At 34.0% G+C, this 27,786-nt stretch overlaps 1 protein-coding gene across 2 annotated transcripts; it reads right to left on the reverse strand.

Annotated features, from left to right (window-relative positions):
• Positions 1-1,425: 1,425 nt before the first annotated feature.
• Positions 1,426-27,415, reverse strand: MTO1 (mitochondrial tRNA translation optimization 1). 2 transcript variants are annotated; one of them, XM_003769206.4, is made up of 12 exons: positions 26,905-27,413; positions 23,832-24,031; positions 23,087-23,204; positions 22,223-22,512; positions 21,627-21,739; positions 19,269-19,459; positions 18,271-18,401; positions 14,015-14,219; positions 13,757-13,928; positions 6,577-6,695; positions 4,446-4,606; positions 1,426-2,412 (listed from the first exon to the last, which is right to left on the reverse strand). In XM_003769206.4, exons 1-12 carry the CDS (start codon positions 27,308-27,310, stop codon positions 2,251-2,253), a joined length of 2,268 nt encoding a protein of 755 aa, XP_003769254.2. In that variant the 5' UTR covers positions 27,311-27,413; the 3' UTR covers positions 1,426-2,250. The 2 variants fall into 2 exon arrangements, with proteins under 2 accessions (XP_003769254.2, XP_023358845.1); XM_023503077.2 differs by lacking the exons at positions 1,426-2,412; positions 4,446-4,606; positions 6,577-6,695 and adding an exon at positions 9,579-9,614 and having other exon boundaries at positions 26,905-27,415.
• Positions 27,416-27,786: the final 371 nt, after the last annotated feature.

Raw genomic sequence — 27,786 nt, forward strand, 5'->3', positions numbered from 1 at the left:
TAGAAAGGAATCCCAGTTGGGATATGAGTTGCCCTATTTATAGTTCCTCTCTCACTAGTGATGTGGGAATTTGTGGCAAAGTGTGTCCTGTGGATTGAGGGGAAGGGAAAAGAAAGGGCATTTCCCTTGTGATCTGGCAATGCGGTTTAATTATGTCTTTTTCCTTTAAGAAAAAAAGAGGTCTTTGTCTAGTCCCATAATACTACTTGAATCCAGCCCAATCCTTGTTTGTATGTGACTAGTTAGTAAAAAATATGAATGTGAACTAGAAGAGAATTCTTATTACATGACTTTTTAAAAAATATATGTCATGTTTGTCAAGAAAAATCAGACCAAAAGGGAAAAAAACCCATAAGAAAAAGCAAACAATAAAAATGGTGAAAATATTATGCTTTCATCCACATTCAGTCTCTATAGTTTTCTTTCTGAAGAATAGCATTCTCCATTTAAGAAGAATCAAATCCATCACAGTTGATCATCACATAATCTTGCTGTTAACTATGTTCTCCTGGTTCTGCTTCCTTCACTCATCATCAGTTCATTTAAATCTCTCCAGAAATTAGCCTGCTCGTCATTTCTTCTAGAATAACAATATTCCATTACATTCATATACCATAACTTATTCAGCCATTCCCCAACTGATGGGCATCTTCTCGGTTTCCAGTTCCTTGCCACTACAAAAAGAGCTGCTATAGATATTTTTGCACACATGGTCCTCTTCCCTCTATTATCACTTTGGGGATACAGACTTAATAGTAGTATTTCTGGGTCAAAGGTTTGGTTGTCCTTTGGGTATAGTTCCAAGTTGCTCTCCAAAATTGGTGAATTATTTCACCACTCCACCAACAACATATTAGCGATCCAGTTTTTCCATCTCCTCTCCCAACATTTATAATCTTTTCCTGTCATCTTAGCCAATCTGAAAGGTGTGAAGTGATATCTCAGACTTGTTTTAATTTGCATTTCTCTAATCAATAGTGATTTACAACATTTTTTTCATATGACTTGAAATGGCCTTTATTTCTTCATCTGAAAACTGTGCATTTGTATCCTTTGACCATTTAATAATTGGAAAATGACATATTCTTATAAATCTTTATGTAATTTAGAAATGCAATCTTTATCAGAAATATTGGCTATAAATTGTTTCCCAGCTTTCTGCTTTCCTTGGCTACATTAGTTTTGTTTGTGCAAAACTTAATTTAATATAATCAAAATTATCTATTTTGTATTTCATTATGGTCTCTAGTTCTTCTTGGGCCATAACTTCCTCCCTTCTCCACAGATCTGAGAGGTAAATTATCCCTTGCTCTATCAATTTGCTTCTAGTATCACCCTTTATGTCTAAATCACGAATATCTGGCGATTCTGAAACTGCCTTTTTGGCTAGCTTGAAAAACCAAAATATACTGTACTTCAATAAAGTCTGAAAGATTCTTATTTTTATTTTAATCTTCCTTGTTGAAATTTTACCTACTGAGATCAACTCAGATTTTTTTCAGTTTCAATTTTATGTTGAGGTTAGGGTTTGTCACATCATTATATTAAATTAGGAATAAAACTTAGAAATTATGTAAATAATTTCATCTAATTCAAGATCTTAAAATCAATACAGTAGGTAAATAATTCTTTTTCTATTTTCCCCATTATTAATTCAAGCATTATTCTCTCTCCCTCCCATTTTAATTCAAGCATCATTCTCTCTCCCTCCCATTTAACCCTTTTTTCTGCTGATCAAACAAATATGAGAAGAAAAAAAAAAAACAAAATCCTTTAAATAGTTAAGAGAAGCATTTTCTTAAGCAATGTTCAAAAATGCATATATCATTAGGCATTTTCAGTCTATCATCATTCAGTGAAAAAATGGATAACATGCTTCATCTTCAATTCTCTGGATCCATCATTGGCACTGCCTTGATCAGAGTTCTAAAATCTTTCAAAGTTGTATTTCTTGATAATGTTTCTGACATTGTATAAATTGTTCATGTCATGGGGCAGTTATTTATGTAAATCCTCAATTTTCCTGAATACTTTCTTAATTATTTCTTCAAAACCATAAGTTAAGTTTTTGAAAGGATACTTTTTGGTTCTTCTCTTGAAATAATAGCAATTCCACAATGATCTAATAAAATATATACATTATACTTTGATAGTTGTTAGACATGTTAACATTAGTATATATATATATATATATATTGCTTTAACAAATCAGTTCAGTAATCCTTCAGAAATTTTTCTATAAATAAAATGCTATAATTCTATCTTCTGAAGTCTATCTCTCTTACTTAAGTATTGATCATTTAGAGATAGTTTATCTGCAGATTCCTTTTTGTGCTTAGTAGTCTTTACAAATCTCAGAAGATTAACAATAGCAGCAGGAGTTATTCCAGGTATTCGACTAGCGGCTCCAATCTAAGAAATGAAAAGAATAAATAAATATAAAGCCATGGTCATAATTTCTGTGCTTTAAAGTTTACAAAGTATTTATTATTAAGATTAATTATTAATAATAATTAACAATTATTAAATATTGTCTTATTTAATCTTCACAACAATTCTGGGAAATAAATTCTATTATCTTCAGTTTATAGATGAGCAAAGTGAGGGAAAGAGAAGTTAAGACTTGTCTGGGTGATCACAGTAAGTTTATGAGGCTGGATGGGAACATACATCTTGACTCCAGGCCTAGGACTTTATGCCTTACCATGGTATCTCTAATTCCTTGGTAAAAAAGGGACCACAAACTAAGGAGTATATTTTTCCAACCAGATACAATTAACTAACTGCTTAGAGGCAATTATAACAAACACTAACAAGGAAGCAGCAGAAAAAATTTTAAGTGAACTTGCTAACAATAAAACCCAATACTTAACACTTGCAAAATTAGCTACATAAAACATAAATAGCCATGATTCCATTTTTTGGAAAAATAAATGATCACACCACAGGTCTGAGCGAGGATTAAACAGTTGTTTCTTTGTAGTATGATATGAAAGACAAAATAGTGAGGATGGGTTTAGAGGCACTGGTGTGCTTCATTTTGCTGTTTAGTCTCACCTTAATATAATTTAAACCCGGGGTGAGAATTGTCTGGCCCTTAGGTCAAGGTCAGCAAAAATCATTTGGCAGGTGATAATGATCTGAAAGATGGGTATAATAACCTCCCATTGCTGATAAGTTGATAATTTTGTATGGGTGCGAAAGATATTATAAATATCCTTGGCAGAAAAAAGGTTCCCCATTTCTGCTTTTAAACTGTTTGAAGGAAGATGCCATATCTAACAACAATAATAAATCTAACAAGTAGATAGGCTAAAAAACATTATAACTACTGAAAATGTCATTAGTTCATAAAATCTAGAGCATAAGCAGTGTTTATATCTCTTATATTCATTATATTACCTTTTTTCAGAAAGCTCAGGAAAAAAGTCTGCCTGTGGTAAATATTTTCTAGAGATCTATCTGGAGTTGGACCCCAAAAAACCACCACAATATTCCTGTGTGTTGCTCAATAAAATTAAAATGTAACTGGGAAATTTACCAAAATAAATTTTAAAATCTAAAATAAATAAATAAATAAAAATACAATGCAATATAGATAATAAAAGGTTTTCTAAGTCAGTTTCTATTTGAGTTTGATACCATCGTTCTATAGTTTTTCTCCCAGGGAAATCTAACCAAAATTTAATAGAAATGCTAGACAGGGTTTATTATAGAATGCCTGATTTCAGTGATTAGAAGGAGAAGATGAGGGCACAGAACCTGTGTTTTCACTTGTTATAAGGAGCTCCTGTGGTGGAAATTTCTGCATGGTTAAAGCAGGGCAGCATCTGCTCTGAAACTCTATGGAGTGGTCTGGGGGCACTTGGAGATGAAATAACTTGCCTAAAATAACAAAACCCATATACTTGGGAAACAGGTCTAAAATCCATCCAGATCTTCTTGCCCTTCATCTGAAATTATCAATAACTATTACCATGAATAATTCCATACCTTTTATATTCCCTCCTCCCAAATGACACTTCCATAAGTTCATAGCAATTGAAGCTGTAAAGGACCTTAGAGGTGAAATTCAAATCTCTTATTTACAAAGTAAATGAAGTCCAGGGAAACTGAAATAACGTGCAAAAAAGTCATACAAAAATTAAGAATTAGGACCTGGCACGCCAAATCAAAAATCAGTTTTGCCTCCTACTCATTTTCATTAGATTTCTTTTAGACTCTGAATACAAATTATTTTGAAGAGATGGCAAATGACACAGGGGACTCCTGATAAAAGGCATAGTTAAGTCACAATTCTTGGGTAGAAATTCTTTGATCAAATCTCTGCTCCACAAAGATAAAGGAACATAACAAAAATATGACAGTCTGAGATATATTGATACTCATGACAAAATTAATGCTCTGTTTCTTTATATGTTACAGTCCTCTCATGTGTCACTTACTGTTTGTGGGCGACTAGAATGTAGCTTTTCTCGAACTTCTTGGGACAAGGAAACATCTCTGATAGTCAAATAATCCAGATCTTTTGGGAGCTGAAGGGCTTCATCTCGTCGAACTTCCTCTATTTCCTTTTGTTGAAGAATCAGACTTAATTCATAAGTGGCTGGTGAAGAAGGAAAGCAGAAAAGCTATGTTATAGCATGTACAGATAGAGATATTATGTATATCATACTCATTTAAAAAGAAAGCAGGGATCAAAACCAAAATTAACAAAGATTTCTAAAAATAGATTTTATTCTAAATGTAAAGACTTGTTAGTGTCTTCAGTTCCTCGATTTATATTCCAGAGCCTTGAGTTTCACTATAAATCAATGTTTTTACAATAATGATGCATATAAAAGTAGCCTAAAATGAATTTTGTGTGAGTATGATCTGCCCATCTCCATCAAAGTTTTTCTGAAGTTGGTTCTAAAGGTAAAATTCACTAATTTTTTAATAAACTAAATTTGCAGCTAACATACATATACTTTTTTTTTTTTTAATTTAATAGCCTTTTATTTACAGGATATATACATGGGTAACTTTACAGCATTAACAATTGCCAAACCTCTTGTTCCAATTTTTCACCTCTTACCCCCCCCACCCCCTCCCCTAAATGGCAGGATGACCAGTAGATAACATACATATACTTTTGAAGTTACCAAGCAATCAATTATTCAATATATACCAGACACCACTAAGTGCTTGACATACTTGGAACATCTGGGAAGATAAAAGAAAGTGAAGTAAAAGGACATTTTACTTGTTCCACAGACAACAGGGAAGGGGGCTGGTAATTAGACTAGTCTGTGAATTAATTTTAGGATGGGAAAAGACAAATTCTCAGCTGGAAACATCTAGTGGTGATGATAAGGAATAGGCAGATTTTTCTCCTGAAGTCTGCAATTACCAGTATAGAAACAAAAAGCTTAGAGATTATACTATTACAGCTGTGCAAACTGTTTGTCATAGTATTCTTTTTTCCTTTTGGAAGTATAAATTTGGAAAATCTTTTTTTATAAAGTCCAATTTATTGGCAGATCTCTATTATCCAAAGAAGAGAAATCATCTCCAAAAAATTTGTGTTCTGATACCATAATCAAGATAAAAATTTGAATCCTAACTGTCCCTATCACAAAACTGACTGGATTATTAGTAAAATGCACAAGCATTTGTCCATAAGTGTATGTGTATGTGTGTTGGTATGGATATATGTATGTGTTGTGTATGCATTCAAAATAAATATATAGTGATGGCAGGAATGCTACTAAGATTTCCTTTGGTATCTAGAAGCAACATGTAGGGAAATACTGGACCTAAATTCTAGTTTTGTATCCAACTTTTCTTTTTGTGGGGCAATCAGGGTTAAGTGACTTATGTAGGGTTCACACAGCAGTAAGTGTCAAGTGTGTGTCTGAAGTTAAATCTGAGCTCAAGTGTTCCTGACTTCAGGACCAGTGCTTTTTTTTAAGGGAAGAAAAATCTCTTAATAATAGAAAAGTTGCTGACTGGTGACTAATTTTCTGCGACAACTCAGGGTAAGTGGCAAATGTACATAGGTCACCAGGCCCCAGTATTTTCATGAAGGTAGTATTCATCACTTATCTGCTGGACTGTTGCAATAATTTAAAATGAGGAAATCCCTCATTTTAGGGAGAAGATAATATCTAAGCATAATCTAATAACACACAGATTAATGACAGAACCATATTATATAGCACCAGGGTTCCTAGTCTTTTTGTAGGAAGCTATTTTTTTAAGGTACTCAAAATTTTAAACAGTGAATATTGTATGAAGATATATTGAGATTCAGAGGAATGTTGATGGCAAGACTGCTGAATATGATCATCTAAGTGAGTTTTAACTTTGTTATATTATCATATTAAATTGAGCCACATTAAACAAATGCCAGTGAATAATAAAACCTTGAAAGGTTATGGAAAGAATACCATGGCTGGAAGCTGTTTAAAGTCGATAAAAATTTCTTAAACATTCATTGCCAGACAGTGTGCAAGGTGCCTAGTGAAACAAAGGAAAAATGAGAACAGTTTCTGTGTTTAAGGAGCCTAGGAAAACAGACATATATACTTTTACCTTCTATTTTTAGTCTGTTCATTAGTTCCTGACATTCAGCAAACTTTGTCAAGGGTTCTGGAAGAACTTTGGCTAACATTGCCATGTCAACTTCTTCATATTTCAAAATGTCCAGAGCGCTACAAATAACAAAATGTTTATTTATCAAAGGAATCACAAATCACATGAAGCAGATAAAGAATCAGAATCCATTAACTACCTCCATGGAAAGAATTCTCTAGTGTATTTTAAAATAACATCACCTTCTTATTTTCTCCAACTCTTTGATAAATTTTAGAAAAAAAAATTTCCACCTAAAAGTCATGTGCAACTTTAAAAATGCAAATGACTAGAGGAACCAAATAAGTTCACTCTTGAAGTAACTGAATGGAATGAAAGCAAAAAGGTTCCTCTTTTAGTAGAAAATGAAAGAAAACAGCAGCTTCAAAAAGTTCTAAAAATTAATATAAATGCAGTTAATGAATTCTGAGCTGCTTTGTTGACAAAATCATTACTGCATATATTTAGACCGTAGACTCCATCTCTGGAGTCCCTTCCTACTGTAACTCTTTTCTTTTCCCATTTAATATTCTCTCCATCTTTTCGGTGGTGAATGAAACAAAGCATAAAAAATAATAGTACAACACAGAAAACATTTTTATTTACACTAAAATTTGATGTAAACTGTGGTATTATATATTCATAATAACATGGTTCACATTAGGATAAAAATTCCATGAAGAAATGAGCTATGGCTTATTATATGTATTTTAAAAATCCAATCAACAAACCTACTAAAGCACCTACTCTCTGCTAGGATAAATAAATGCAGATTTGGAATTAGGAGATAGGGAATTTCACTGATATAGGGAACTTTATCTACCAAGGCAGCTAAGTTACAGAGAGCTGTCTGAAGCACTGGAAAGGCAAATGTCTTGTCCAAGCTTACAATCAATATGTGCAAGAGGTAGATCTTGAAACCACATCTTCCATCCCTGCTTTCTTTCTTTTTTTTTTTTTAATTTTTATCTTAATAGCCTTTTATTTACAGGTTATATGTATGGGTAACTTTACAGCATTGACAATTGCCGAACCTCTTGTTCCAATTTTTCCTCTCCTTACCCCCACCTCCTCCCCAAGATGGCAGGATGACTAGTAGATGTTAAATATATTAAAATATAAATTAGATACACAATAAGTATACATGACCAAACTGTTATTTTGCTGTACAAAAAAAATCGGACTCTGAAATATTGTACAATTAGCCTGTGAAGGAAATCAAAAATGCAGGTGGGCAAAAATATAGGGATTGGGAATTCAATGTAATGGTTCTTAGTCATCTCCCAGAGTTCTTTCTCTGGGCGTAGCTGGTTCAGCTCATCACTACTCCATTGGAACTGATTTGGTTCGTCTCATTGCTGAGGATAGCCAGGGGTCCATCAGAATTTGTCATCATATAGTATTGTTGTTGAAGTATATAATGATCTCCTGGCCCTGCTCGTTTCCTTCAGCATCAGTTCATGAAAGTCTCTCCAGGCCTTTCTGAAATCATCCCTTCCCTGCTTTCTATCCATGATACCACATTGCCTCTTAGGATATATACAAAAAAACTTCACTTGACCCTACCGTACCCCCAAGCTATCTTTTGGATAATCTGTCTGACAAATTTCTTATACAGGGACTAAGAATAGAAAGTGCAGGTTTCTATTTCCTTTTGAGAGAATGATGGATTTGTAAAAATTTGATCTCCTAGAGAACACCTGATATGCAGATGAATGAAGAGAATCCCCTGGGTTGAAATTAATTCCACAGCTTGCAAAAATACTAGACTGATATTTGTTTTGTTTTTTTGACTAGGTAAAACAGGCCATTTTTTTGCCTGGCTTTTTACCTAGCCTTAATCACTGAATGGGTATTGCCTCAATCTGAGCTCTGTTAAAAACCTTAGCTTAAAAAGGTTAAGGTCTCCCATTGCATCCAAGACCATCTCCAGTCATCCTGATCTCTATCTGGCCACTGGATCCAGATGGCTCTGGAGGAGACAGTGGAATAGGTGACCCTGCACTGCCCTCCCTTATTTGCATCCAATTCACTTGCAAGTCGTGGCAACACCTCCTTGATGTCATGCTCCTTTATGAGAACAAATGAACTAATAAATGAACTGTATTTGGGAGGGAGATGACTAACAACTGGGGAATTCCCCCTAACTAGAGGAATCAAGATTAGAGCTGAGTCTCAGAGAGAGAGTCAGGGATTATTTACCATAGATGAAACCATAGATGAAAACAGAAGGTATATAAAGACTTGCATGAACTGAATTAAAGTGAAGTAAGCAGATTCAGAATAACAATACATACAATTACTACAGTGATGTAAATATAAACAACAAAATATGTAATAATGAATATTGTGAAATTATAAAGAGAAAAACAATCTCAAAGGAAAGATAGGAAAGAATATCTTCCTTTGTTCCTCTGCAGAAATGGGTGCAGAGGAACTCATCGATATAAAATATTGCATGTAACATCAAATTTTTTCTGATGTATTACTCAGTTTTGTTGAATTTTTTTTCTTTTTAATAAATTCTTTGTTATAAGAGATGACTCTCTGGAAGGGGGAGATATACGGGAGGAAATCTAGCAGACGTAAAACCAAAAGAAATCAATAAAAATCTATTTTAAAATAAAAGAAGATGAAGAGTGAAAAAATTCCAGGCAATTCTAATAATGAAGATAGGCATTTCTTGGCAAAAAGTTCATAGAATGTCAAGTTTGTTAACTTGGTGAGAGTGTATAGTATGGAAATAATATGTGATTGATCTGGAAAGATCAGTGGTAGTCAGATTGTTAAGGGCTTTAAAAACTGGAGGGCTTACATTTTATCCTAAAGACAAGGAGAAACCCAATAAAGCTTGTCCATGACACCATTAAGTGACAGGTAGGTAGTGTAGTGGATATAGTGCTGGGTCTGGAGCAAGGAAGACTCATTTCAAATCTGGCCTCAGACACTAGCTGTGTGACCTCCGCAAGTCACTGAACCCTGTTTGTCTGTTTCCTCATCTGTAAAAAGAATTGGAGAAGAAAATGGTAAGCCACTCCAGTAACTCTGCCAAGAAACCCAAATGGTATCATGAAGAGTCAGACACTACTGAAATGACTGAGCAACAACATATCACTATCTATCCCTGCACTTGAGGAATATCAATTTCGGAACTATGTGGAGAAGGAAGGATACACTGGATGCAAGAAAGTAGATAAGATAGTCGTGGCTATGTAAGTGGTAATTAGCATAGAACAATTATGTTCAACAACTACAGTACTATGTGGAAGACACTTAAATGCCGATGCTGGAGACACTGCAGTCCCTGCCCTCAAGGAGTTTACATTCTAATAGGAGGCTATAATTTGTAAAAAGAAGTATTAAATACAAGGTAATGTGAGGAAGGAGATCACTAACAACTTAAGGATCTCAGAAAAGGTTTCTCACAGAGGGTAGCAGCTGAGCTTAAAGAAAACTAATGACTCTAAGGTGTGAGACCACTTGTGAAAAGGCACAGAAAACAGCAAGCAGCAAAGTTTGAATGGTTTAAGATGTCTAATAAGTCAGTTGGCAATGTGAGTCTGGTGATTAACAGGGAGGGTAAGGCTAGAAGTAGATCCGGGGATTATCAATATAGAAATAATTTAATTCATGGGAAATGATGAGATCATGAAATGAAATGATACAGAAAAAAAACAGAAGGCCCAACGCAGAATAGGTAGGTATGATCTAAACAAAATTTTAGAACTCTAATTCTAATCAATGTCATGATAAATCAAAGATCCAAAAGATTAAAGGTAAAAATTTTATTTCCTCAAAATAAAGAGACATAAAATGTTGGACATGACTAATATGGGAATTTCTTTTGCTAGACTAAGTAACTGTGTATTAAGGGATTTGTTTTTCATATTTTAAAAAAATGTTCAATGTGGAAGGGAGAAGGAAGAAGGAAGTAATGAGAGAGAGATTAATAGACATGTTACGTTTCAGAAACTGTTAAAAAGTCATAAAGTTAAGAAGCAACATGCCAAAATAGAGTACTGAATTTAGAAATATAAGAAATTAAAATCCTGCTTCTGATACTGAACTGTTTGATCACAAATCATTTAACCTCTTTGAATCCAAGTTTCCTTGGTTGTAAAATAGAAATTATACTTACACTGGGGTTTTTTGGTGAGGCTCAAATAAAACTATTTCAAGTATTTTGTGAACTTTAAAGCAATATCTAAAAGCTAGTTATCATTATTATTTACAAATATTTAAAAATAGGTAAATCCACTTAAATTACTTCACTTATGTAGTGCCATAGCAAACTACCAAAAATTATTTTATACAGTTAAAAAAAATAATAACAAAACTTACCTGGAAGAACAAAAGACAAAGAATATCAAAGGAATTAATGAAAAAAAAAGAGAGGAAAAGTAGCCTAATTATGCAGATCTCAAACTGTATTATCAAGTGATAATCAGGAAACAATCTGGTACTGGATAAGAAATAGAGTGGTGAATCAGTGTAACAAGTTAGGTACACAAGATTACTATAATAAATGACTATAGATAGTATTACTGTTTAATAAACCCAAAGGCCCAAGCTTTGGGGACCAGAACCCATTGTTTTACAAAAACTGCTGGGAAAACTGGAAAACAGTATGGTAGAAACTAGTTATAAACTAATATCTTGCATCACATAACAAGGTAAGATCAAAATGAGGATATGATTTAGACAAAAAGGAAGATACCATAAACAAATTAGAGGAGCAAGGAAAATTATCAGATCGATGGAGAAGGAAAGAATTTGTCTCCAAACAAGAGATGGAGAACATTATAAGATGTAAAAATGATAATTTTGATTATATTAAAAAGATTTTACACAAACAAAACTAATGCAATCAAAATCAGAAGAAAAGCAAAAAGTTGGGAAACAATTTTTAAAGTAAGCATCTCTGATAAAGGTCTCATTTCTCAAATATAGAGAGAATTGACTCAATTTTATAATATGTCATTTTCCAATTGATATATGATCAAAAGCAGTGAATCAAAAGATTAAACAAATCAAAGCTATCTATAGTCATATAGAAAGAATGTTCTAAATTATTATTGATTAGAGAAATGTAAATTAAAACAACCCTGAGGTACTGCCTCATATCTATCAGATTGGTTAATATGACAAAAAAAAGGAAAATGATAAATGTTGGAAGAGATATGGGAAAATTGGTACACTAATGTACTGTTAGTGGATTTGTGAAGTGCATTAACCTTACTGCTCCATCCATTGAATAAACAAAAATAATCAATTCTTAGGACATTTCACAGACATTTACAAGAAAAAAATAAAATAAAGAGGTGTATGGTGGGGAGAGGTCATGGACATGGTGATCAAGAAGGGATTAATGTATTTGAATAGAAGTGTCAACATAATATTTTCACTTTTTCTGTTGTTTGCTTGCTGTTTTCTTTCTCATTATTTTCCTTTTTGATCTGATTTTTCTTGTGCAGAATGATAATTGTACAAATATGTATAGAAAAATTGCACATTTAACATATATTAGATTACTTGTTGGGGAGGGGGTAAGGGGAAGGAAAAAAAAAATTGGAACACAAGCTTTTATAAGAGTGAATGTTGAAAATTACCCATATATATGTTTTGAAAATAAAAAGCTTTTAAGATGACAGGAAAAAATAATGATGATTGTTGGAGGGGATGCGGGAAAACTGGGACATTGATGCATTGTTGGTGGAGTTGTGAACGAATCCAACCATTTTGGAGAGTAGTTTGGAACTATGCTCAAAAAGTTATCAAACTGTGCATACCCTTTGATCCAGCAGTGTTACTACTGGGATTATATCCCAAAGAGATTATAAAGAAGGGAAAGGGACCTGTATGTGCACGAATGTTTGTGGCAGCCCTTTTTGTAGTGGCTAGAAACTGGAAACTGAATGGATGTCCATCAGTTGGAGAATGGCTGAATAAATTGTGGTATATGAAAATTATGGAATATTACTGTTCTGTAAGAAATGACCAACAGGATGATTTCAGAAAGGCCTGGAGAGACTTACACGAACTGATGCTGAGTGAAATGAGCAGGACCAGGAGATCATTATATACTTCAACAACAATACTATATGATGACCAGTTCTGATGGACCAGGCCATCCTCAGCAACGAGATCAACCAAATCATTTCTAATGGAGCAGTAATGAACTGAACTAGCTATGCCCAGAAAAAGAACTCTGGGAGATGACTAAAAACCATTACATTGAATTCCCAATCCCTATATTTATGCACACCTGCATTTTTGATTTCCTTCACAAGCTAATTGTACAATATTTCAGAGTCTGATTCTTTTTCTACAGCAAAATAACGTTTTGGTCATGTATACTTATTGTGTATCTAATTTATATTTTAATATATTTAACATCTACTGGTCATCCTGCCATCTAGGGGAGGGGGTGGGGGGGTAAGAGGTGAAAAATTGGAACAAGAGGTTTGGCAATTGTTAATGCTGTAAAATTACCCATGTATATATCATGTAAATAAAAGGCTATTAAATAAAAAAAAAAAAAAAGAAAATAAAAAGAAAATAAAAAGCTTTAATAAAAAAATAAGTATTATACATTATCAAAATCTTTTTCTGCATCTATTGATATATAGGATTTTTGTTACTTTTATTGTTGACATAATCAATTATGTCAAAAGTTTTCATTATATTAAACCATCTCAATAAATTCTGCTTGGTCATAATGTACTATATTATTGAAATCTCCTAGCTAGTATTTTATTTAGGATTTTTATTAATGAAATTAGTCTATAATTTTCTTTCTCTCTTTTTGCTCTTCCTGGCTTAAGTATCAGTATCATATTTGTTTCATAAAAGAAGTTTGGTAGGACTTTTTCTTTGTCTATTGTTCCAAATAATTTATTTAATATTGGAATTAGTTGGTCTCTAAATGTTTGACAGATTGTAAATCTAGTTGGTCCTGGTGCTTTTTTTCTTAAGAAGCTCATTTATGCTTTGTTCAATTTATTTTTCTAAAATAGGTCTATTTAGATATTCTATTTCCTTTTCTGCTAAGAAGGAATAGAAACTAGCAAAAAAAGGTTCACATTTTTCTAATTATTATTTGAATACTGTCAAAACCAAGAAACTCTACTCAAACTCTTACCTTTGAGGCTCACTTTTAATAGTGCTTACTGGGGCTTCTGGAATCATTTTTTTCCATTTGTAGCTAGAAAACTGGAGAGATTTCAGCACAGCAATTCCTTCTTCTAAAGAAGATTTCATCAAAGAAGCTCGATTATACCTCTGCTGTGATACACAACCAGTTTCACTGTAGCCTGGGAAAAAAGAACAGAGGAGCAAGGTAAGTTTTTAAAAGTTATTTATGTCAAGTAAAGAAGTCATAAGGAAAAGACATAATTACCTCGGAAAGTAAGTCTGCTGTCAGCATTATCAGGCCGGAGAGAGACACGGAACTCTACTCGGCTAGTAAACATTCGATATGGTTCACTGGTACCCAGTGTGGTAAGGTCATCAATCAAGACTCCAATATAGCCCTCTGTGCGACTAACGACAAATGGAGGTTTGCCATGGACCCGAAGACTGGCATTGATTCCAGCTATTATTCCCTACACACATACACACACAAACACACACACACACAAAACTGAAAGGTTATAAGAATAATTGTGAAGTTAACTACAAATGTGTCTTATTTAAAGAAGATCAAAGCCTAATAGTATAAGAAAATAACATAAAGCATGCCAATGAACTTAAGTGAAACTTAAAAAAAAAGAATATCATTTTAGATGAGAAAGGATAAACACATTGTTTCTCTTTTCTATTTTAGAAGTACAATGCTGTTAAGGGCAGTGTGACATAATGGATAGAGTAGTAGAATCTGAAGTAAGGAAGTATGGAATTAAAATCTTGCCTCTCACACTGTGTATCTCTCAACTGTGTGACGAAGGACAAGGCACTTAATTTATTGAAGTCTCAATTTCCTGTACTTAAAGCATCTTAGAGGATCTCAGGGGTTGTAGTAGACTCTTGGTAGAGACCCCCTTCTTCCAGATGGATTTTATATTCTCTACTACAGTAACACTTTTGTGGAACATATGTCTCCTTGTTTTTTTGACTCACCTGATAATCAGTTATTTCTGTGGTGGTGTTATGAAGGAATATTCACATATGCTTGAAATTACGTACTGGAAAAGAATCTTTAAGGCTGAACTTTGCTGTACCTAGTTGAAAGGTTTGTAAGCAACAAACAATAAACATACAGAATCTTCTGTTTTCTACACCTTTTGGTCAATTGCATGAATATAAAGGAAGGTTCAGTTTGCTGTAAAAAATGTTAGTAAAATAGTCCTTTCTCATTTTAATCAAGGATATTCTTAGCACATGTACAGATCATTTTTATAAAGATGAGAAAATAGGAATTTGTAACTATTGTTTTCTACTGATTACATTTTTTTTTAGTAAGTTTTTGTGATCTTTTTCTATTCATTTGGGATACCTCTTTGAGATATTTTAATTTGTAGTGATTTTTTTTTTAATTTTGAGAGGCAATTGGGGTTAAATGACTTGTCCAGGGTCACACATCTAGAATATGTTAAGTATCCGAGATTGGATTTGAACTCAGGTTCTCCTGATTACAGAGCCAGTGCTCCATCCACTATGCCACCTAACTGTCCCCAAGATATTTTAATTTTTTAAAAAATAACTTTTTATTATTATGAATTTGGCAAATAGAAAAATTTCTTTTTGTATAGAATAGAAAATGAGTAACATCTATGAAACCATAACCATGCAATTTGAATCTTTTTTGTATATTTCAAATATAACATGGGACAATCAATACTTTTCTGCTTGTATATCTTCATCTGACTTTTCATCTGCTTTCTTCTTTTTTTAATGATTCATTTACATTTTTTTTCTTCCTTTTTTAGCATCACATTTACTATCTCTTAATTTCTTCCCAACTCTCTTCTTCCTTCTCCCCAAATAAAATTCCTTGCTTTTAACAACATAATCATACAAAACATATCCATGCTCTACTTTAAAATATATGTCTAATTCTATAACTCTATTCTATCACCTGTCTGCCAAGAAGTGGGAAGCATTATCATGTTTATATATCACCAATTTTGTGGGATAATGATTGGTCTTTGCATGGTCAGAGTTCTTAAATTTTTCTTTATAATTTTATAGTCCCATTCTATAATGTTCTCCTGGTTCTGCTTACTTTGTTTTGCTTCACTTCAGACAAATTTTTTCTTTTTCTCTGAATCTGGTCTAGTTTAACCACTCTTTCCTGAAATCAATAGTTTCAACAGAAATATAGTCATCTCCTGTTTTGAGAAGGTATATCAAAAGCATCTTAAGTACTTGGTGCCCCAGAAAAAGAAGTAATAAAATAATGAGCATTAGGCTCTTCTTTCTTTTCTGTTGCTATTAGACCTTTTTTTGTTGTTGTTGTTTTGGAACCTTTCTGAGAGAACAGTTGTTTATTTGTTTGTTTTTTGGTCATTGGAGGGGAACTTCCTTCAGGACTTGATGAGAAACTTTGATAAAAACAAAATACAACAATTCCAGGGTTGTGAGAATCTTCTTCAGCTCTTTTAATAAATTCAGTATTCTAGCTCTCCTCTGAAAAACACATTTTCAGACAGGGGTGAGAGTATCACCAAAGAACTGGAGGAAGGGATTTTATATTTATGTCCTGCCCTCTCTTTCCCATACTTTCAACAGTATCCCACTCTCTTTCAGGGAATATTCAGGTCATGACTTTGTGCTAGTTGGCTGTTAACTATTATATTAAAAATAGATAATAAAAAAGTCTGACAAATCTGTTATAATTTCTGTGTTCTTATTGTCCTTATCTAGCTTGTGTCTATAAATATTTTGGAATCAACTCAATTAATTAAGTCTAATATCAGAATTTGTACAGACTTGATTGTGTCCCCACTGCTTTTTGATATTAAGAGGCAATGCTGCTCATAATCTCCTAACATTCTCCTCCATGATTTACTAACATAGTTACACTCTAAAAATGAAATTATTTTTGGTTACCTCTAACAATGAGATCAAGTATTTGCTGGTTAGGTTAGTTAGTTTCAGGAACCTTTTGAAAAGTTTGTTGTGGTATCTGTTTTACATCAGTTAAAATCCTGTAGGAAGTAATAAAGGCAATATCTTTACCTTTTTCCATTCCTAACTTCCTTAGTAACAGCAACTCTTTTAATTAAGTCAGATTTTAATGTTGTTTTCTTTATGTATCCTTTCTTCTGATTTAAGTGATTTTTATCCATTGCAATTAATCATTAGTCTGACTATGTATAGATAGTACATCATTATTAGTTGATTTCTTTTTGTTAAAAATGTGGTCAATTAAATTTTCTATATGATTTCTATGTTCTTTAAAACCTCTTAATAAAGTATTCATGACACAGATGTGAGACTCTTTAGTATGAATGAATGAAAGAAAAAACATTTCTCAAATATTTATCACATTTATCATGTGAAAATTCCTGTATTAAACACTGAGGATACATAAAGAAAAGCAAAATAGTGTCTATTCTAAAGAATTCTATTTCTATTAAAATAGGGGGTAACAAAATATATATATATAAGGTTTCATCTACAAATCAGAAATAAAAAACATTATGGTTCTCCTATGGTATAGCAGCAAAGAAGATGGCAATATCTTCTCTTTAATGTTATTTCCACATAAAATCTTATCTGGTATCATGTTTAATTATGTGGTGGTACCAAGGACTTTGGTGGTGAGAAATTTCTTTTCTGGATTTTCAGTAGCTAAAGAAGCAGTGGCTGCAGTATCTGTAGAATCAGGTGCCAGGATGCATCTCCACAAGAATTAATTCCCTGGATGATGGCTGCAAAAGCTAGGCTAGGAGCAGAACCCAAGACTTGCGGGGTCAGTGGAGATGTATGATGTTATTCCGGGTATTCTTGGGCTCAAAGTCCCTGACTATACCTATCAAGGTCCTTCCTGGAATCGTGTCTTTTGAATCATCTACAAGCCTTTGTTATTATTCATTAATTAAATCTGAACATATTTTTCTGCTATGTTCCCCTGTTGCAGTAAAATCACTATGAAAGTATGTGGACTTGTTTTGAAAGATTTTTTCAACTTCTGGAAACAATAAAATAGACAGTAACTGTCACTATAATTCCCCAAGCTAGCAACACATTGAATAAATATTTCATTTCCAACAGTTCTTTTATAGCTCCCAGGTATTGTTATCTGACCTGACATTTATAAGCTAAAGACTTCTGGGCTTTGTCATCCATTCTTGCACATTAAGGACCACTACATTTGGTCTTTCCATATGACCTGCAATTCAACTGTTCTGTATGTGTTTTTTCCCCTAATTAGAATGTGAGCTCCTTGAGAGCAGGAATTACCTTGCTTGCTTTTGTTTACAATCCCTAAAGCATAGCCTAATGCTACAAACACTGTAGCCTTTAATGAATAAGGACTTAGTTCAAATCTTACCTCAGATACTAATTATGTGTGACCTTAGGCAAGATTATCCTCCTTAAGTCTTAATTTCCTCATCTACAAAATAAGGAATTTCTTCCAAGGTTCCTTCCAGCTATAAATCTATGATCCATCAAATGCTGTCCCATTACATTCCATATATAGCCACTTACTTGAGCGGCTGCTTCTTCATAACCAGTAGTACCATTTATTTGTCCAGCAAAGAAAAGTCGCTGAACCAAATGGGTTTCAAGAGAAGGAGTGATCTGACGGGGATCCAAATAATCATATTGAACACCATAACCTATCCAAGGAATAAGCAACAAGAATAAAATAATGTCACCAGATTTCCTCAAAGCAGAAATGACATAATAAATATTGTTATGATTCATCAAAAACAAGACAGAATATTTTTATGGACATAGTTTGCGGTTTAGATTTTCTATTTCCTGACTATAAGAAGTGATGTAAACTATGACCTCTTCTCTATACTTCCACATCTACCACTTTAGTTCAAAAATTCATCACAGGCACCTGAATGGTCCTCCTGCTGCAAGTTTCTCTTGCTCTAAGCCATCTATACACTGTTGCCAAAATGATTTTCTTCCATGTCATTCCCCTGGATTCAGTAAGTTCTACTGGCTCTATATTGCCTTAAGGATAATATGTAAACTTCTTAGTTTAGTTTTTAAACCTATTCAAATCTTGAGTCAATTTAAACTAACAGCCTTATTGTACATCGCTCCTATTTTTTTATCCTCTCACATGATACTCTTATCTTCTCTGTGTATTTTTGCAATGACTATTTTCCCTCTGCCCAGAATTCACTCCCTCCTCATAGGATCCCTCATTTCATTCAAGACACATCTGAAATATTATCTTCTACCTAAAACCTTCTCTGATGCCTAATCCAACATCTTATATCATCCCCTCCTTAGCAGCCTTGTATTTATTTTCTTTATATTTTTTTCTGCATATACTTATATATGTATTTATTGTCTTCCCATTACAATTTAAATTTCTTAAAAAATAGTGACTGTTTCATTCTAAGTACCTGTGAATCTCCAGGGTCTAGAGCAAATAATGGATGCTTAATAAATACTTATTGACTGATTCACTATCAATTAAAGTAGTGCTAAACTTGCATGGAAGGACAAATATAACATATTACCTGGTTGTACAATCTTGGCTTTCTCCAAGCCTCTGATAGATGTGATCAGCTGTTCTTGTATGTTAGGTGGTAGTGTCATAGAAAGCCCTTGTGGATAGATGAGATCAGAATCCATTCCTTCTGGTTCCAACCACACTTGATGTATACGGTTTGGAAAACGTAAAACCTTTGACTCAATTGAAGGACAGTATCTGTTAATAGAAAATTTGAAACAAATGAAGGAAAAACCAAGATTAACAATAACACAAAAGAAGGTTCAACAACTTACTAAGTAAACAACTAGACAAGGAAAAAGACAATAAAAAAGAGCTAGTATGGCTTCATTTAGAATAGATTAGGGCAGACTAATTTTATTTCATTTTTAGAAAAGGTTACTAACCTAGTAAATCAGAGAATGCTATAAAGAAAAAAATTTACCTAGATTTTAGCAAAGCATTTAACAAGTCTCTTGGACTAATCTTTTAGAAAAAAATAGAGAAACCAGGCAATTCATTCAAAATTGGTTAAATGGCTGAATTAAAGATTATTCTTTAATAGCTCAATGTCAGCTTGGAAGGAGTTTTCCAATAAAATATCCTAAAAGCACTGGTTTTTGGTGTTGAACCTGTACTATATAACATTTTTATTAGCACTTGGATAAAGGCATAGAAGGGAAATGTACCAAATTTTCAGATTGCACAAATATGGAAGGAGGGATTAAAAATGAATGAGAAAGCCAGGCTCCAAAAAAGATGGGACAGATAGGGGGCTCAGTGGATAGAGTGCTAGAGTTGGAATCAAGAAGACATGAATTCAAATTCAACTCAGATACTATCTGTGTGATCCTGAGAAAAATCTCTTTACCTTTGTTTGCTTCAGTTTGCTTATCCATAAAATGAGGATTATAATAGCACCTACCTTACAGGGGGTTGTTGTGAAGACCAATTTAGATAACATGTAAAACACTTTGCAAAACTATTGCTATTATTATCTTGACAGGCTAAATTGTTAGGTTACATTTTAAAAGATGATTACACTTAATCTCAAGTAAAATGAGTATTTCTATATATTTAGATGAGTAGAAAAAAGGATTAGATATCAAATTACAAGTCTATTATGTAACATCTTGCTTTTCTTTTAAAATACATAATGAATTCAATACTACATTTCATTTAAAAAAATTACCTTCATAAGTACAATATAGGATTGGTGTGGTTCAATAGCAATTTATCTGAAAAATATCTAAAAATTTTTGTAGATTGAAACTAAAATAATTTAACAGTGCAATAGTGCAGCCAAAAAATGAATATGAAACACTAGCTAAAAACAGACATAACTTCGAGGAATACTGCAGTCTGCCTTATTTGGAATATATTTGGAATATCATGTCCAGTTCTAGTCAATACACTGATAAACTGAAGGACACCCAGGATGGTGAAGGGCCTCAACCTCAAGCCACATTAGGACCAACTGAAAGACCTAAAAGTTATGTATCCTGGAAAAGAGAAGATTTGAGAATTGGGAGTGGAGAGAACACTGACATGTATTTCAAGTATTTAAAGGGTTATCATGTAGAAAACATGATCCAACCATGTCATCTCTATACTCAATAAATTCCCTATCACCTCCAGAATCAAATACAAAATCTTATTTGGCATTCAAAACCCTTTATACCTTCTTTCTATCTTCCTGCTTTCCCCACCCACCTTTCTAGTCTTACAACTTATTCCCCACTGGATTCCAGTGATAATAGACCCCTTTTAATTCTAGTGCCTTCTCTTTTAAAATTATTTCCTATTTATCCTGTACATAGTTTGTCTGCACATATGTTTGCTTATTCTCTCCCTTACTAAAAACTGTGAGCTGTTCCTCGAGGGCAAGGACTGTCTTTTGCTTTTTTTTTTTTTTAAATTCTCTAACACTTAACACAGCTCTTGCCATATAATAAGTGCTTAATAAATACTTGTTGACTGACTGGAAGAGGAATCAGAATTGTTCTCTTTGACCCTGGAAGGCAGAATCAATAAATTGCAAAAAGACAGATTTAAGCTTGTCAGGATAAAATTCCTAACCATTAGCTCAATCTGACAGTGAAATGAACAGCTTTTTGAGGCAGTAAGTTTTTTAATCAGAAGTCTCCAGGGAGGAGCCAGATAATCACTTACTAGATATATACTGAGATCTATAGCTCATAATCTATAACCCAAACTCATACTTTTTTGAGTAAGGGCAGAACTACATGGCTACTGAAGGAGGTCCCTTTTAATTCTGAAATTCTGTATTTAAAAAAATTCATTTTTAAATTATATTATTACATTAAAAATACATATATTAAAAATATAAATTATTCAGCATATTGTCAGAACAGTTCATTCTTACCGGGGTCCTTTGGTAGTCTCTTTCACATGAGTATTAAGATGAATGTTTTCATTAACAATTTGTTCAACTCTTGAATTGGTATGTGTTAAGTAACATGGTAGCTGGTCTTCTGGCTAAAAAAAACCCACAAGATGTTACAAAATTACTTTGAACCTTTAGTTTTTGTTTTAATCATTATGAATTATGAGATGATTTATACAAGTTTTTTTTACTGATATTAAAATTTATGAAGAATAAACTTCATAACTTCTTTTTTTAATTCCAAAGAGAAAGAGGTTTATTCAAAGTCACATAATATTAGGAGTCATGATCAGAAACTAAACTTTCATTTTTAAGTTCTCAACTTTTAAATGTATAATTTTTAAAAAAACTGAAATGATGAGGAAAACTATGGGGAATTAATAGAATTTTAAGAAAAGTAGGGCTAATTTTTTCTAAATTAATCCTTCTGAAGATTTGTTGCTTATACTTTAAACAAGAAATTTGGACTGAAATTAGAAAATATGAAATGATTTCCTTTAATATTAGCTACCAAAACTCCTACAAAAAAGTTTCTAATGCATTCCAATTACCATCACAGCTTTGAAAATTCTTACCCTAAGCCAAACTGCTTCACTGAGAAAGCTGAATGGTACAGATGGGTTGTCAGGCATGTGCTTATTCAGAATACTAAAATTAATAGAATCTTTGGCAATTCGGGGTGGAGTCCCTGTCTTCAACCTTCCCACAACAAACCCCAAATTTTCCAGAGTCTGTGCCAAGCCAATAGAAGACTGATCTCCTAGGCGTCCTGCTGGATATGCTTCCAATCCAATTAGAATCATTCCTCTCAGAAATGTGCCAGTAGTTAGGACAACACTCTCAGCATACACTCTGCTTCCATCTTCTAGATGATTTATGGGGGGAAAAAAGAGGGGTGGGGTGGGGGGATTAGAGAAGAAAGGGAAAAAGAGAGAACAAAATAAATGATCTTTGTTCCAATTATTACCAAAGATTAAACTGGATGGTGAGTATTCTATGTCATCTGACTAGTGGATATTTTAAAAATGGATTTCAATCTCTAGAAATCTGAGATAGGTACTGAATTTGTAAGCTGGGCTCTATTTTGTTAACAAGTCCAAATTTGTTGGGTGAGTCTACAGATACCCAGAGTCTGTGGACAGACTTCAGGGGCTCTGTGAAGTTGGATGGGAAAAAAAAAAATCACATCATTATTTTCATTAACACCTAACTAAAATTTAAAAACACTATTTTGAGAAAATAGTCCATAAGTTTTTATCAGAGTTCCAAAGGAGAATGTATTATAGAAGATTAAAAAGTCCTGTGCTAGAACAGAAGCTAGAATGGAACTAATCTAAATAATCCAACTTTTCTTTTAAAACAAACAACAGCAAAAATAACCACAGAAACTCATAGCTTTAAAAATAGACACTGTCAAATATCCTATATCCAATATATACCTAGCACAACACCACTGACACGACATTTTCCAGGGTGGTCTGAATCTGGTTCCGTAAGAAGAAGATCTTCCACAGCCGTCTCTTTAACAGTTAGCAGAGGCGTAGTCAAGATTTCCTCCTACCAACAGAGAAGAAATGATTGAGAAATCTGAGTCAAATTGTTTCCCCACCAATTTCATTTTTTCCTTTATCAATAATCATTTATTAGTCCATCTCTATATGTCAGACACTAGGAATAAAAAAACAAAAATGAAACTGATCCTGACCTCAAGATGACAACATGAACATAAATAAGGATATGCAAAATAAATACAAAGTAAATTTGTGGAATTTTTGAGGGGAAGGGAGGAAGGGCCACTAACTGCCCTGCATGCAATAGGAAAGGTTTCATGTAGAAATGATTATTTGAACAGAGTTTTTGAAACTACAACAAAAAACAGAAGAGGGCCCAGGTCAGAAGGCTAGGTAGGAAACACCAAATAGTAAGAGGGCATTAAATAGATGATGTACTATCAAAGAAAACTGAGGGATTGTGAAACAGTTAAGAGAAGAACGGAGAGACAGAGAGGGAGGGAGAGAAAGATAGAGACAGAGACAGAAAGAGGGAAAGAAGGAGGGAAAGAGGGAGGGAAAAAGGGAAGGGGAAAAGGGAGAGAGGACAATGATGTCACAAATACCCTGAAGAGAGAAAGGGTGTCCAGGAAGAGGTGGTTAACAATGTCAAAAGCATTTATTTAAATCTAACCTGCATCTTTTGCTTATAAAGTTTTCTATCAATCTGAGCTCGGAGACCCCATACAGCTGGTCCCTTACGTCGGTTCAGTACTTTATAATGTATACCAGACTGATCACAGATCCGAGAACACAGACCATCCAGGGCATCTATTTCCCTCATTAAATGACCTTTCCCAATACCTCCAAAGGAAGGATTACAAGACATCTGACCTGAGAAAAGGACATACCAAAACAAAAAACAAAAAAAAATGCCATTATTTTTGTAATCATGAGATGTAAGGTCAACAATATACTAAAGACTAAATAACTACTATGTCTCATATTTAACTAAACTTTCTTGTTGTTTTTGTTACTGATGTTCCTTCCCTTTTTAGAAAAATATTGTCAATTCCCACATTTCCTCTCCAATTCCTTTTCCTAACCCTCTTTTGTGAACAAGCAGACTAACTTTCCACAATGATAATTGATAATGATTTCTTAACAGCACTTATTATTCTAGTGATTACCAAAACAGATAGATCTAGAAGTGAAAGAAATTTCAAAAGACCATCTAATTTATCATCTTCATTTTACAGTTAAGAAAATTGAGGCCCTGGGAAATGTGACTTGCCTCAGGCAATACATGTGTTAAATTTCAGAGGTGGGATTTAAATCCAGGCCCAAAGTTCTTTCTACTGTACTGCAACCTGAATTCATATATAATTATATTGTTAATAATTCAAGCTATTTATGTAATTTTTCCAATTAATGCAAATGCCTAGGTATTAACAGCTACAATATACAGTAACAGTGGGCAAACCTGGGGGATATGGATAGTGAAAGGAATGGACACATTCTAAAACAAACACTAGATAGCAAGGGAGAAACCCAATTAGTTCTTTTTAAAGATCTATGTTAACTTCCATCCAATTGAACACATATGGAAAAAAGAACCCCCCCACTATAAGATACTTATCAAGAATTCCTTTTTAGCCTCTGTTTGAAAATCTACAAATGAGGGACCCACTACCTCCCAAAGCAGCTCATTCAACTCTAGGACAACTTTTAACTGTTAGGCATTTTTTTCTCCTGACAGAAGCCTAAAACCCCCTCTTTGCAATGTTTACTCATTGCTCATAGTTCTATTCAGGTCAAACAGAACAAGTTTAATTCCTTAATTGAACTTCAAATACATACACTGTAAATATATTCCCTCCCTATCTTCCATTCTCCCAATTTTATCTTCTAGAGGCTTAATGCCTTCAACTGTATCTTGTATAAAATGCACTCTGCTTCAATAACCTGGTTGCCTTCCTCTGGATATTCCCCAAATTATTAATGAAGCGAATATATCACTTCTAATATCTGAGTTGGGCAGAATGTAGAAGGACAATCAATCAATTCTCTGTTCTTATAAACAATGTCTCTCTTTTAAGTAGTAAGACATTACTAGTTTTTCTGGCAACTACATCACACTAATGATTCAATATTAAGCCTGCTATCTCTAGATTTTTGTGATTCATCCTTTCAACTAAAGAAACTGGACTAAAATCTTGAATTTATTTTCAGTCCTAAGAAGTGACGATGTTACAGCACCATTAGCTAAATTATTAAAAGATTCTTTTGATTCACACACAACTTTGGAAACCCAAGCCTTTTTTACAAGTTACATTCCTATTCTAACTCAGTAATATGATGATTACAACATAAAGATTAAGCTTAAAATATGGAAATTATAGCTTTACATCTCTAGAAAGGTTTCATAAAATTCAATTTAGCAAATGTGCAAAGAATTATGCTAAACAGTGGGAATTCAAAATTGTGTAAAAGTTCTGTATTTAAGGATTCCACAATCTAATAAGGAGTCAGATTGAGGCACAAGGAACTATAATAGGAATGACAATTACAATAACAAGATTTGAAACCTTAAGAAATATTAGAATCATTAGAATAAATGCAGATGAGCCATCCAAAGTGCTATCAGTGACTGGGGAGATAAAAACTTCCTGCTCTGGGGGTCAGGAAGGACTTCATTAGGGAGAACGGGGAAAGCACCTCAGAAAAGAGTGAGTTTTTAACTCAGGTTGCTTGAACTTTTTGTAAAAATATATATATATATATATATATATATATATATATATATATTTATTTTATTTATATTTATTTATATAGCAAAGTAACTTTGCTCAAGAGGCTAATCCAAAATCAGAACCATCTCAGACTGCTGGCTCCTGAATTCTCTCTTCTCCTTGGTCCTTTAATCTGTTGTGAGTTTGGTCCTCTTGGGACTCAAAACAGTCAACATTTGTACTTCATTTTAAGTCGTCTAGAATCATATTTTTTGTCATTGCATTGATCAGAATTTTAGTCTTTCAAAGTTGATTTTCTTTGTAACTTTGTTGTCATATAAACTATTCTAGTTCTGTTCACTTTATCATTTCGTAAAGGGATTTTTCTTTGAAATTTTCCTTTTTATTGTTTCTTATGGTATAATAGTATCCCATTATTATTTAACCATTCACCAATAGGATACTACTACAAAAAATGCTACTATAAATATTTGTATATATAAAAAATATATATAATATATAAAAATAAATATATAATATAATATTTATATTATTTCATATAAATATATAAATCTGATTTTCAATATGACAGATTTCCTTCCTCATTCTGCCTAATTATTTCATGTGTTTAAAAACACCGAGAAGAGGTCCATAGGTTCTACCAGACTGTTAAAAGAGTCCAGGGCACAAAATGATTTAAAAAAAAAAAAAAATTAAAAGGCTAGAAAGGTCCTCTCATCCCACCCTCTCATTTATACACGAGGAAACGGAGTCCCTGGGAGGTTAAGAGACTTGCTCAGGGGCTGCTTCCCCTCCTTTCCTCGCAGGAAGTACAACGAATCGCATTCATTCGGCAAGAACATTAATTCAACCAATGACCTAACTTCCTCGGGTCCTTTCCTTTCATTCTGAGGCCCCTCCCTTGCACCCAGTGGGAGACCACCGCAGGCGGGAGAGGAGGAAAGGGAAAGAGAAACGCAGGCGCACTCGAAGCCCTTCCTCTAAGCCCCCGCCCCTCCCCACAGCAGCAACTACCGATAGTGTCTACGCGGTGCGTAAGCAGCAGAGTCCGCGAGCCGCAGCGAGCCGCGGCCGCCGCCGCCTCTGTCCCCGCATGCCCCCCGCCAATGATCACCACGTCGTAGTGTGGCCCTGCAGGGCCTCCGTAAGAGCGGGAGATCGCCAGGGGCTGTTTGCTGAGGCGAGCCGCTACCCGGCAACTCCAGTGGCCTAACGGCAGCATGGTGAGAGCGGGGCAGAAATCGCCCCTGTTAAGAACCGTGACGGGGGCACTGCAGCTGCTCAGAGTCAATGGCGACCGAATAGTACTCAGAGACTGCAGGGGGCCGCCATCTTTGCTGACGTCATGACGCGGCGCGCGCGGCCTTAGGGCGCCGTGAACCCGCCCCATTACGCCTCCAATGGTCCTGGGACCCCCCATGGGACGGAGGAGAAAGGAGGAGGAGGAGGCTGGCACAACCACGTGCTCCTGAACTAATTCTCACATGATTTCCTCCCCCCCCTTTCCCAGATCTTAGTGTGTGGTCGGGGTCTGAGGCAGGGGTTTTTTGATCTTTCATCAGCAGTTAAATAAACTTGTGCTTTTCACTGACCTGAAACTGAAATGTTGCATTTCCTTAAATTATAATTCAAAAGGAAAATAAATAAATAAATTTCCCATGTTCTGGAAAAAGTATTATCAGAGGGTTCTATGATGCGGAAAAAAAAAATTTAAGACCCTCCTTTTCCCCTTCCAGTGTACATAAATAATACATTGTTTGCCCTCTCCACATCCCTGGCTCCCGGTGAGCTCTTTATTATCATTAGTTCTCTTTCTGTGTGTAATTATATATCTAAATGTCTATATTCCCTCTTACGAGATATTAAAACATTCTCCACTTCCTTTACGTGGCGCCC

Source organism: Sarcophilus harrisii, chromosome 4 (assembly GCF_902635505.1).
Source record: "Sarcophilus harrisii chromosome 4, mSarHar1.11, whole genome shotgun sequence".
Classification (NCBI taxonomy): domain Eukaryota; kingdom Metazoa; phylum Chordata; class Mammalia; order Dasyuromorphia; family Dasyuridae; genus Sarcophilus; species Sarcophilus harrisii.